The 13,502-nt window shown below is 39.5% G+C and overlaps 1 protein-coding gene across 17 annotated transcripts in view; it reads right to left on the reverse strand.

Moving 5' to 3' along the window:
• kiaa1109 (KIAA1109) overlaps positions 1-11,422 on the reverse strand; it is a 153,289-nt gene extending 141,867 nt beyond the window's left edge. For all 17 annotated transcript variants that reach the window (XR_014599773.1, XM_084044171.1, XM_084044170.1 and 14 more), the window contains exons 1-4: positions 11,295-11,422; positions 5,027-5,156; positions 4,113-4,229; positions 2,076-2,154 (exon numbers count right to left, since the gene is read on the reverse strand). Coding sequence is in view for 16 of the 17 variants with exons in the window: in XM_084044171.1 (XP_083900297.1) it covers positions 2,076-2,154; positions 4,113-4,229; positions 5,027-5,126 (296 nt within the window). In the remaining variant the exon portion in view is untranslated. The remainder of the gene's footprint in view (positions 1-2,075; positions 2,155-4,112; positions 4,230-5,026; positions 5,157-11,294) is intronic.
• Positions 11,423-13,502: the final 2,080 nt, after the last annotated feature.

Below are 13,502 nucleotides of genomic sequence, written 5' to 3' on the forward strand. Positions count from 1 at the left end.
TGATGCTTGATTTATACATGGTTACGCACCATGTATACACGTACTGTAGATCAGCTATTTTTGGAGCACGCCACCAGCGTCGTGAAACCAAGTATAAATTGTGTTTAGAGTGACACGACATTATGTATCATTTACCACATTTATGGACTGTTGGTCTGTTATGGACACTTGGACTGTGACGGTATGGATTATGGAATGGTTATTACAGTGGTGAAAAGGCAATATCGTAAGGTGTTTCAATTGATATTCATTTTGGTTAAAGGGATATTTCACACAAAAAAAATGTGGTCATTTTATCGTCTACTCAGGCTTTTGGGAGCACCCCGGACAGTTTTTAAGTTGCTTGATTCAGTATTTAGATATTTGATATTCTGATGAATTGTAATGAATCTAACAGTTAAAATGGAGTTTGTAATAATGGGTTTGTATAGGAAGGGGGCGTGTCTGATCAAATGAATATCAAATATATAGATACTGAATCAAGCAACTTAAAAACGGTCTGGGGTGTTCACAAAAGCATGAGTAGACGATAAAATGGCCCCATATTATTTTTTTCAAGTGAAATATCCCTTTAAAACGAAAATGTTATTGTTAAAACGTTGAAGCTCTATTATGCCGATAGTAATCATTGCTACAGACTGTTTAATAACAGCTCTCTAGTCAAACAGAAAATAGATTTCAAGATGGGATACCAATTTTATCCAATGAGGAGATAGAAGCCCTTTTATCAGCTTCAGTGTTATTTATTTATTTATTTATTTCAATTTCACTCGTTTATCCTGTATCCTGAGTTCTCTCTCTTAATATCCTGACCTGAAAATGTATTTTCTGCCCACTAAAGAGCTGGAGAGACAGCGGGACCCCTGGTACTGAACAAACACTCTAACAATGATTACTATCACAGTATACAGTAGAGCTTAAAAAAAAGAAAATCACTTACACCACCCCGTAATAACCGGTTTTATTGGACTTTAATCCTAATCCGGGAACGCATCTGTGTAACCACTTTAACCATTATTTTTATACTTTGGCTATTCAAAAATAACAGATGTACAAGCTCATAGCGTGGCACCGAGTGCCGCGCTATGAGCTTGTAGATCTGCTATTTTTGAAAAATCGTGAAAATGTGTGCAAATCTTTGAATATATCTATATTTTTTAAAGGGAAAATGTTTTACTCAAATCTTTGCTCTTGAGGGGGGAGTCCCTGCTGGAACAACATATTTTGAGACGGGGGTCCGTGGCTAAATACATATAATTTTGGGGGTCCTTGACATGAAAAGGTTTTGTTCCAGGGACCCCCAGAAGCACAGATTTGAGGTACAAATGTAGTTTTAAAAAATGTATATATATTCAAAGATTAGCACTCAGTGCCACGCTATTGACCTTGTAGATCTGCTATTTTTGAATAGCCGAATAAATCTAAAAGTGACACAGATACTTTCCCGGTCTTAATGGGTTAATGCAATCTTAGATTAGACTTTTTTTTTTTTCCTCTCCCGCACAAATGTGCCATTTGTCCACATCCACATGTGCCTGCTGTCTCACATGGTCTGGCTCAAAGCCCAAATGTGCCCATATATGTGACGTAACGTGTAGGCTTATAGACTAGGTGAACAGGCTGCCCCTGTTCACCTAGTCACACATTTGCACACATTTTCACGATATATGAAAATATCTGCTATTTTTTTTTTAAATAGCAGATATACAAGCTCATAGCGCGGCACCGAGTGCCGCGCTATGAACTTGTAGATCTGCTATTTTTGAAAAATCGTGAAAATGTGTGCAAATCTTTGAATATTATATATATTTTTAAAGCGAAAAATTTGAACTAAAATCATTGCTTCTGGGGGTCCCTGGAACAAAATATTGTGATGGGGGTCAGAATACTTATTTAGTATCGTCTCCTAAATAGTAGAGATTTAGGAGACATGTAGAATCGGCTTCAGGTCTTAATGGGTTAACTGAGGTGATATCGATGAACTCCAAATATTATCAAAGTATTCCGCGGCAGCCCTGGACTTTGTCAAAGTGCGACGCCGCACTTTGACAAACCCTGCTGTAGATGAAGCTTACCGGATAGACATGTCTTCATTGATGAAGTAGACGTCTCTGAACATGACTTTACCAGACAGCACGGAGAAGGAGAAGGAACCTGGAGCCCAACATAGCACACAATGTCGCGTTAATCATCAACAAACAACCACATTTAACCACATTATACTCTGGCATCCCTGTTTTGGGCATGACAGACAGGGCAGACAGACAGACAGACAGGAAATATAGTGAAAATAGCCAATATAAGCTCACAACGTGCCGCGATGGGACACGCTGTTGTGAGTTTGCAGATCGGCTATTTATTTGCATTTATTCAATAGATAATGATGCGTATAATCAGTTTGACCCATCTAAGCAATCTTATTATCCTTTCAACTTGTAAATGACAGTTTTATAGCGGGGTAAAGAAAAAACAATCTAACAAAGAAACACAGAAAAACAAAGACAAACATTCACACTAAACACAATTAAAACACAATGTGGCAGATTTAAATATACATACAGGATGACTAGAAATAAAAGATAACATTTTGCTGGAAGAAAGAGAAAATATCACATAACAAGAGCACCAACTCTAATAATAAAACAGGACGTAGATCACACAGCCAACATGGTTGCAGGATTGGCACTATGCACTGGTCATAATTTATTTTCCTCCATTCCTCTTTAGACCTTCCAAAAATCTAAAAACATGTTTTATCAAACAACCATCTCATTGTCAAACAACCTGCATGTTTAAATGTAAGTCGCTCCAAACATAGGGTTAATATTTTTTTTACACTTTGGCTATTCAAAAATAGCAGATATACAAGCTCATAGCGCGGCATCGAATGCCGCACTATGAGCTTGTAGATCTGCTATTTTGAAAATGTTTGAAAATGAGTGCAAATCTTTGAATATATGTATTATTTTAACGCGAACATTTTTAACTCCAATCTTTGCTTCTGGGGGTCCCTGGAACAAAATATTTAGAGATAGGGGGTCAAATACATGTAATTTTGGGGGTCCTTAACAATTATGAAAACGTTTGAGAACCACTGATGTAGCAACACACGTCGTTCAGAAAACCGTTGGGATTTAGAAGACATTAGAATCGGCTTCTGGTCTTAATTGGTTAATGAAATTGGTGGATCAATGTAATGTAATCAGTAGATAACAGGACAGAGCAGCAGCTCTGCGTTACAGCCCACAGTTTCCTGTTCAGGAGGCTGTGCAACATTCCAAAAGAGGAAGCACGTTTCCTGAAACGCTGTCCTTCTTTCACACATTCAGTCTGTGCTTAATACAACCAGTGTTCTTTTGCTGAAAATAGCAAATCTACAAGCTCACACATCTGCTATTTTTCTGCTGAATGTTCACCCCAGAATAGGGACGCTGGGGTTCAAGTGGTTCAGTGGTCTAGTGCAGTGGTTATCGAACTTTTTCATGTCAAGGACCCCCAAATTGACACTTATTAGCCCGCGGACCGCCATTTGAAAAGATATGCCAGAGACCCCCATAAGAGAAGATTCTCAAACATTTTAATTTCAAGGACCCGCAGTTTGACATGCATTAGGCTACTGACCCCCATTTAATGTCATTTTTATCTCTAGGACCCCAATTTATTTTGTAAAAGCAATGTTAGTTTAACTCTGAGAGTGTACAAATGGAACCAAATGGACCCGTAAGGGTCCATTTGGTTCCATTTGTACATTCTCAGAGTTAGAGACCCATAAGGGTCCATTTGGTTCCATTTGTACACTCTCAGAGTTACAGACCCGTAGGGGTCCATTTGGTTCCTAACTATCCATCATTTAGCTGGGGACCCCCTTGAACTCCCTCAAGGACCCCCGGTTGTCCCCGGACCCCACTTTTTAGAACCAACGGTCTAGTGCAGTGGTTCTCAAAGTTGGGTCTCTTCGAGAACCACCGCTGGGGGTCCGCAAGGCAAATACATATTCATTTGAGGGTCCTTGACATGAAAGTGTCTGAGAGCCACTGATCCAGTGAGCCCCATTTCTCACTGGGACACATAGAGACAGACAGAAAAAAACAGAGATTTCAGGACAAACTCACCGATGTGAATGTAGCCATCCTTATAGAGTCTGTTGATGATGAGGGTGAGGATGAGGCCGATGTTACGAGAGTTGTAATAAGTTAAATAAATAATCCATCCACAGGACAGAATGGTGGCTGCAAGACGAGAGAGCACAGAACCGTCAGAACAGGAGTCAGGACATTCAACCCGCTGGGTGGCTATTAGGTACACAATTATCATGAAATCGCAATGATTTTTTTGTTGCACAATCGTCACAATTGTTTCCACGTTAAAAAACTGTTTTCAAACATTTCATTGTGTTTTGCAGTGGCGGAAAAAGTACTCACATTTTTTAACTAAGTATTAATTATTAACTCATTCAGTGCCATTGACGTCGCCGACGTCACGTTTTTATAAGCCCAGGGTGCCAATGATTTTTTTTTTTTTGAAAAAAAAAATGTTCAGAACCCAAGATATCATGATTTGAAGATTTGCTGCTCCATTCACTTCTTGTTTAACATCTTACTGAAAAAGGCTGTATCTTGCTTCCTTTTTTTTTTACAATGTATTTTGGCTCTGGCACTCAGAGCCAAACTGACAGAAATAAGTCAGGCACTGATTGAAGTATCAATTATTAAGTATCATACTGCAATGTAGAAATACTCTGTTACGTTAAGTAAAAGTCCGGAATTCAAAATTTACCTGAGTAAAAGTACAAAAGTATTGGTAATTTGGTATCAAAATATACTTAAAGTACAAAAGTAGAAAGTAAAGTACTTAGACCACCACTGGTGTTTTGGCATTGAATGTTGGAACATAATAAATTAAAATTGCATTTCTATTTGCCTTCCAGGCTTTGTAAACAAAGAAATTGCACAGGGCAGATATGACAAATAGCTTATAATTTATATGCAACGCCAATTATCGAGATCACAGGGTTGAGTCCACTCACCCACGAGCAGCCAGACGAAGTTGGAGTTGTGCTTAGTGAGGAAGTCATCCAGATCCACGTAGGTGGGGAAGCTGCTCTCGTTGGTTTTGGGAGACTCCATGGCTGCTGCTGCTGGCCTTCAGTGTGGGCTCTGAAACACAGCAAAACACTCACTGTTATTGACTGATTGAACACAGTATTTATTTATGTATTTTCTCTCCAATTTAGCAGCTATGCCAATTGATTCCTCCCCACACAAACGTGTGTGTCGTCACTGCTGTTGTATCCCACCGGCTCGCCTGTCAGTGAGGAGCCCCCACAGGGAAGAACAAACCCCTTTTTCTCCCCGTTTTAGTTGTTACGCCAATAGGCTCTATGCACAGCAGCCATATTGGACAGAAATTGGGCCCCTTCTGTGCTTCCTTCACAGGTGTTACCAATGACTCTAATGAAGGCTCTGTTCCATTTAGTGTGGCACGGTGGTTCTCAAACTTTTTAGTTTTAGAACCAAATGGACCCTCCCGGGTCCATTTGGTTCCATTTGTACACTCTCAGAGTTACACCCTCTCAAGGGACCATGAGGGTCCCTGGACCACACTTTGAGAGCCACTAGTATTTCCAGTGAGCCAACGTGCACAATATCAGCACCCTGACTCTGTTTGACCAGAATGGAACAGAGCCTTCATTAGCATCATTGGTAACACCTGTGAAGGAAGTAAGAAGAGGCCCAATTTTTCTCCAAAATGGCTGCTGTGCATAGAGCCTATTGATTCCTATGAATCACCTACCAGTGAGGAGCCCCCACCAGGAAGAACAAACCCCTTTTTCTCCCGGATTTACTTGTTACGCCAATTGATTCCTATGACTCACCTACCGGTGAGGAGCCCCCAACGGGAAGATGTAGAATAGAGCCTTCATCCTACTCCTCCCGCCCAACACTCCCTGCCCCAAGCCCGTAGGAGTGTGTATAGTGACAAATATCACCCCTACCCCCGCCCAGCCTCCCTTCCCCGAACGACGGGCCAATTGTGTTCGTATAGACGCTCGACAAAGCCCGATGCACCGCAGTGGAATCGAACCCACTGACTCCGCGACGGTGGGGCAGGGCCATTAACCGCCGCACCACCCGAGCTCCTGATTAACCCATTAAGGCCTGAGTCCGATTCTTAAAATGTTTTCTAAATCCTAGCAGATTTTTTGAAAAAAATGTTAAAAATATTTTACGATTTTTCAAAAATAGCAGATATACAAGCTCGTAGCGCGGCACTCGGTGCCGCGCTACGAGCTTGTATATCTGCTATTTTTGAATAGCCAAAGAAACCTAAAGTGACACAGATGCGTTCCAGGTCTAAATGGGTTAAGACCAGGAAGGGAATAGATCATAGCGTGGCATGAGCTATGAGTGCAGCGCTATGAGCTTGCAGATCTGTTTTTTTTTAATATATTTTTTTATTTTATTTGTGCAAATCTTTGAATTTTTTAATTGTTTTAAAGTGAACATTTGTAAAATATTTTGTTCCAGGGACCCCCCAGAAGATAAGATTTGAGTTACAAATGTTCGCGCTTTAAAAATATATATATTCAAAGATGCCTTCTTGACTCTTAATAGATTAAAAATACTTTGTCAGTGATTTTTAAAAGGGTAGAGGGTTACAGACAATACAACGATTAAAAAAATATGCCAAGCCAAAGGCTTGTTTCCATTGTGGTCCATTAAACATTCAACAAACTGTGACTTCACTGTCACGGTGCATTCTAGGACTGGGCAATATGTCTTCAAATCTATACCACGATTATTACAACGATACAGACTTTTGCCTCGTGTCGATGAATGTACAATTATTTAACAAATACATGTGTTGAAAATAGCCGATCTACAAGCTCACAATGTGTCGCATTCACTGGAAGAAGCATGGAATGCAGATTAGTTGTTGGCAGGCTACTTAAGGAAAACAATAGCCAGCAGTTAACTGCACTTCACACTCCCGAACCCCCCTCTCTCTATACTATACAGTATGAATGCTAGTGGTCTCAGCCAGGGCAATGGAGTTCTCCTCCTGTTGTTGTCTGTGTGTGTCTTCATGGGAATAATTACAACTGAACATGTATGTGCACACAGCTACAATGACAGAATACTGCTGAAAAGTGAGTTTCAGAATTGTTTTCTTTTTCATGAAAGATCAAATGAATTGTTGTTTTTTTCCGCCATCACATCTGTTGACATTAATTCTAGGATCCTAAAGGCATTCCTTGAAATTAGTTTTAAAGATTAAAACTAAATAAAAACTAAACAAAAAACAGTAAGGGCCCCATCTTGACTTATCCCTTATTCCTAAACTTATAAGGCTTTTTCATATTTTTTTTAAAAACATTTTAAAATAGTGAAAATATTTTCACTATTTTAAAATGTTTTTTCAATATGATAAAAAATGGCTAATAAGATAAGAGGATAAGGGATAAGGTGTCGCGCAAGAGAGGGCCCCACATCTTTAACTAAAACTACTTTTGTACACGTAAACCCAACTAAAATGAATCAAACACCAAACTAAAATGGAATATTTCATAACGCTGCTCAGAGCGGAGTGTGTCTGTGCGTGTTCACCAAGTTAGAAAATCAGCACTACACCTCTGTCTACATGCATCAATGTAAGGGCTAAAACTGTGGGAATGGGGATTTGAAAATGCTAGGTTCCCTGCGCACGCATTGTGAGCTTGTAGATGGCCTATTATTTCAAATAATAGCCCATCTACAAGCTCACAATTTGGCAAAGACATTTGGTGTAGACTGGGAAAAAAATCGGTCCAAATGCAGAGACGACTCAGGTCTAGAGTCTAGAGGGTTTAAGTTAGTGGTTAACAATATATAATCGTATTATAATATGTACAGTTTATGAGCTGTTAGAACTTGTAAGATGTGTGTCATTGATTGATTCCCAAAAATAAGGGTCAAAGTGTGTCCCCTCCCCAGTTCAATAAGGGACACGTCTTTTAGTCTCCAAATGAGGGACGAGTCCAAACTGGTGATAATAGCAGCTCTGAAACTCTGTTAAACCTTAAGACCGGGAACGCATCTGTGTCAATTTAGATTTCTTTGGCTATTCAAAAATAGCAGATATACAAGCTATGAGCTTGTAGATCTGCTATTTTTGAAAAATCGTGAACATTTGTGCAAAAATCTTTGAATATATATAGATAGAAGTTTTAAAGCGAACATTTTTAACTCCGATCTGTGCTTCTGGGGGTCCCTGGAATAACATATTTTGAGATTGGGGTCCGCGGCCAAATACATATAATTTTGGGGGTCCTTGACATGGAAAAGTTGGAGCACCACTGATATAGCAACATACGTTTTTTTTTCTTCTAGAATATAAGAAAAAAGCACAATTTTTCAAAATATTGCTCATAGCACAGAGTGCTGCCCTATGAGCTTGTATATCTGCAATGTTTTAATAGACAAAAAACTCTAAAGTGACACAGATGCGTTCCCGGATTTAATGGGTTAAATAATTGTTTGACATTTCTTTTTAATTTCTGAAAATGTTTTTTTTTTTTTTTTTAGTTTTAACAAAACATTTTGGAAAAGAAAAAAAAAGTACATCTTATTTTGTAGTAAAAAGAAAATATATATATTTTACTCCCGACCCATAAAAATGTGCCGACAAATGGCACCCGACCCAGTGCTTGGTAAAGAGTCCACTACTACGCTATCTGCTGACTAGATGTCATTGCATGTCTGTGCTTGTACAGCATGCAGAGGGCAGGAACCCGCCTTTTGTTTTTGTGCAATGGCCACAGTGTGGCTGATGAATTTCAAAATGCACCGGATCCACTGTCACCATTTCATCAGTAAAATAGGGAAGTATAAAAATATAAACAGCGTCTCTGAGTGACGGCTGACGCTAGGTTACCTGCTGCCAAAGTGGTTGGCTACCAGCCAGTGAAATACACCAGGAATTTGTGTAATGGCTGGTGGTAGGTAGTAAGACTGAAAAGTGAGTTTTGCGTGCATGTGAACATAAAACCAGTGGTGTTTCGGTCGCTACACGGGACACCACGGCGTTCCACTGGCAAATGTTCACCCCCTGGCCTAGAGATTCATGAGCCAAGTACCCAAGTGGCTACTTTGCATAACAGGTTTACCGGTGGCGGTGAGCGTGCGTGCGTGCGCGTGCATGTGACGTCATTAAAATACCGTGCCCCTGAAAAATAAATCGCCATTACACCACTGCATAGATATAACCCTTGTGACTAAGAGGGGTTAGCCCATACAGGCCAGGGCTCTGTTGTTTGTGCGCTACGAATGCACACACACACTCACAAATCCTCATTTAATCCACCTTAAACCGTATCGGGTGGAAAAGCACAAATATGTACACATAATAGCACCAGCCTAGGCTACATTAACCTAAGAAATGCAACCTATATGTGTTCTCTCTCTCTCTCTCACGATCATGTGTCGATTGATGCACCTAGAATGTACCTGTGTGACTTTGTGATTTATCACTATTTTGATGTTGATGTCCCATTTGGTTGCCTATAATACAAGTATGTTGCTTAACTAGGACAAAACTATTTGACAGATTAGCATCTCAATTATAAATTGACAGCTCAGTTTACTTCTGGCTAAGAGTGATTCAGAGTCTGGAACATTTTTTTTTTTTTACCCGTGTGCGTGTGACAAGACGGATTAATTGAGATTCAGACTTGTCAAACAACCTTTGTTCCAGAAAGACAAGTTCAGGGTTAGAGTGATACCAGACTCACAAGTCAGTCTTGTCTGATGGAGAGATTAGAGTGATGCTGCACAATAGTAGTAGAATCCTCATGTTAAATTGACCAGTTGTACCTCTGGGAGAGGACAAATACGGGTCCATTTGGTTCGATTTGTACACTCCCAGAGTTACAAATGGTACACTATAGCTGTCAGTCACTATCAGCTGCATTGGTTTGTGGTCAGGCCAGTTTCACAGCACGAAACCAAACACACCGCACGCATTTCCCTTTGACTCATCTAGTGTTTATATAATAATAATAATATATGACGCCATACTTTATTTGAAATTGAATCATATGTCTATGATTGCTTAGCTAGTTTAGTTAGTAAATGGCTGTCTGTGTCAATAATATGTGACACATTCAGCGTGTTAACAACACTAACGTAATAATTGTGTGATACATGTTAACATGCCATTCAAAATGAAAAGAGTGCAACAACAAGAGAGCTGCCGTCCCTTTCACTGTCGTACGTGTTGAGGTTCGTTCACGGCTGTTGATAAACATAATGTAAGGTTGCTTATTATGTTGTCTTTCTGACAACTCATCACTGATGCTAGCGTGTTGTTGTTGTCTTCATCACAAGTCAACACAACACAGCACTGATGCTTGTTGTTATCATGTTGTCTTTATAACAAACAACCCATCAACACATCACTGATGTTAGCTCATCAGTGTGTCATCTTTATAACAAACCATCACTGATAATACCTAGTTGTTAGTCTTTATAACATAATGATGCTAGCTTGTTGATCATACTGTCTTTATAACATAATGATGCTAGCTTGTTGATCATACTGTCTTTATAACATGATGATGCTAGCTTGTTGATCATACTGTCTTTATAACATGATGATGCTAGCTTGTTGATCATACTGTCTTTATAACATGATGATGCTAGCTTGTTGATCATACTGTCTTTATAACATAATGATGCTAACTTGTTGTTATGTTGTCGTTATAACATAATGATGCTATAGCTTGTTGATCATACTGTCTTTATAACATAATGATGCTATAGCTTGTTGATCATACTGTCTTTATGATGCTAGCTTGTTGATCATACTGTCTTTATGATGCTAGCTTGATGATCATACTGTCTTTATGATGCTAGCGTGTTGATCATGTCTTTAAAACATAATTTATGTTAGCTTGTTGATCATGTCTTTATAACATAATTTATGTTAGCTTGTTGATCATGTCTTTATAACATAATGATGGTAGCTTGTTGATCATGTCTTTATAACATAATGATGCTAGCTTGTTGATCATGTCTTTATAACATAAATGATGCTATAGCTTGTTGATCATACTGTCTTTACAACACAATGATGCTAGCTAGTTGTTATGTTGTCTTGATAACATGATGCTAGCTTGTTGATCATACTGTCTTGATAAGAACCATGCTAGCCTGTCTGTTAGCTCGCGAGCTAACAGCCATCAGGCCGCGCCCCACACTGACCCACACAGCCTGTGTGTGTTCGTTGTGTTGATGAACAACCATCTCATCACATACCTGTTTACACTGTGCTGTGGCCTGAGCTCTCATGTTGCTCCGCTGTCAGAACGTTGTGTTGTGAAGCACATTAGCATGATGCTAACCGCAGCTCTCTCTGTGTGTGTGTGTGTGTGTGTGTGTGTGTGGCTACTATAAGTACCAGCGTTGCCAGATCATGCAAGACAAATAAGCAACCAGTAGGGAAACATAACCTAAGCACAGTAGGGAAACATAACCTTCGCGTCACCAAACTTTCCACCACGGAGGAAAAAGAGAACAAACGTGGAATATTTGTAATATTGTTTTTGAAACATTCAAACAACACTAGCCTTAGACCAAGACTATCGTAGATGTATGTGATCGAGTCTGACTTTTACTTTCGTATCTAAGAGTCTTAGCGACCACCCCCCAGTTTGCCCTGAAATGTCACCAGTAAAGCCCGTATTTCTCCGAACACGTACAAATGCTACATATAAGGTGCTTTACCCGCTTGCCCCAACTGTTACCTAGGTGTCCGCTGTGTTTTTTTTGCAATGTATCAGTCCTTATTTGTCAATAAAGAAGAGTTTTAATCCCGGCTATGGCCATTCTGTCAAAAGTCCCCAATGGGTGGTATTGAGGGGGCGCATCTGGTGTAAACTGGAATTACACTCAATGTAAACATGAAGTTAACGAGGGGGGGAATGAAGTTCGGCCACAGACAGGATTAAAACACTTTTTTTATTGAAATATAAGGACTAGTACATTGCAAAAATACTCCGGACACCTAGTTAATATTTTATGAAAGCGGGCAAGCACCTTATATTTTGCATTTGTACATGTTTGGAGAAATATGGGCTTTACTGGTGACATTTCAGGGCAAACTGGGGAGGTGGTCGCTTAGACTCGTAGAAATAAAAATGTCAAAAACGATAAAATACATCTACGATAGGCTTTTCATGAAAATATTTGCAAACCACTGGTTTAAATAATAATTACAAATGATGAAATAAGCCTAAATAAGCAACTACACTTTAGAAACAAGCCCATAAAACCGCATCCCGCAACTACCAATATTTACAAGCAACTTTACAGAAAAAGCCCAATGTCGCTTATAATAAGCCGACATGGCAACGCTGTACAGAAGTAGTAGCAGACTGACAGCCATGTGTTGCCAGATTTTGAGAGAGAAACAAGCGGCCACGTCTGCGAAAACAAGCCCAAAAGAACAGACCACTTTTACCACTTGAACCTATTTGAAAATAGCCAATCTACAAGTAATATTGTAATATTTGGACTATTTTTTAAATATTTCAACTACACAAATCGGGGTCCTGGAAACAAAATCTTTTCAGATGGGAGTTCATGGACAAATACATATTAATTGGCTCTATGCACAGCAGCCATTTTGGAGAGAAATTGGGCCTCTTCTAACTTCCTTCACAGGTGTTACCAATGATACTAATGAAGGCTCTGTTCCATTCTAGTCAGGGTGCTGATATCGTGCAATTTGGCTTAATAGAAACACTCCATTTTGGTTCCCAAATGGCCCCTTATGGTGGGTGTGTAACTCTGAGAGTGTACACCTTCCATTTGTACACTCTCAGAGTTATGGGGTCCTTGAAAATAAGTCAACCACTGTGCCACACTAAATGGAACAGAGCCTTAATTAGTATCACATTGGTAACACCTGTGAAGGAAATAAAGGAAGGGGCCCAATTCATTACCAATATGGCTGCTGTGCATAGAGCCTATTTTGTATCCTTGACATGAAAACGTTCGAGAACCACTGATTTAAACCAGTGGTTCTCGAACGTTTTCATGTCAAGGATAAAGGACGTTCACCCCCAAAAATACGTATTTTCTATCAATTACACACACACAACCCACGAAGCCTTGAATACATGGAAATGTTTTAGTTTTTGTCGCATTCCTGAGCCAATCATTTGATGACCGGGTCATCGGTAAAACTAATTTATTCTCTCTTGCTTTTAGTCGCACCTAGCTATCCTGCTCTGTCCCAACTTTGCATTGTTTTGTTTCTCTTTTGTTTTTCTTTTGTTTTTGGTCCTGTGTATATATCCTTTGTTGATGCTTCTTTGTGTCTAATTACCTTATTTTAACCATGTTCAGCACTTTGGTCGGCTTTGAGCTGTTGTAAATGTGCTATACAAATAAAGTTTGATTTGATTTGATTTGATCGGTCAATATAGGAGACTCAGTAGGAGACTCTTTGAGTCTCCACCA

The sequence above is a fragment of the Gymnoscopelus microlampas genome (assembly GCF_963454915.1).
Source record: "Gymnoscopelus microlampas genome assembly, chromosome: 20".
Lineage (NCBI taxonomy): Eukaryota > Metazoa > Chordata > Actinopteri > Myctophiformes > Myctophidae > Gymnoscopelus > Gymnoscopelus microlampas.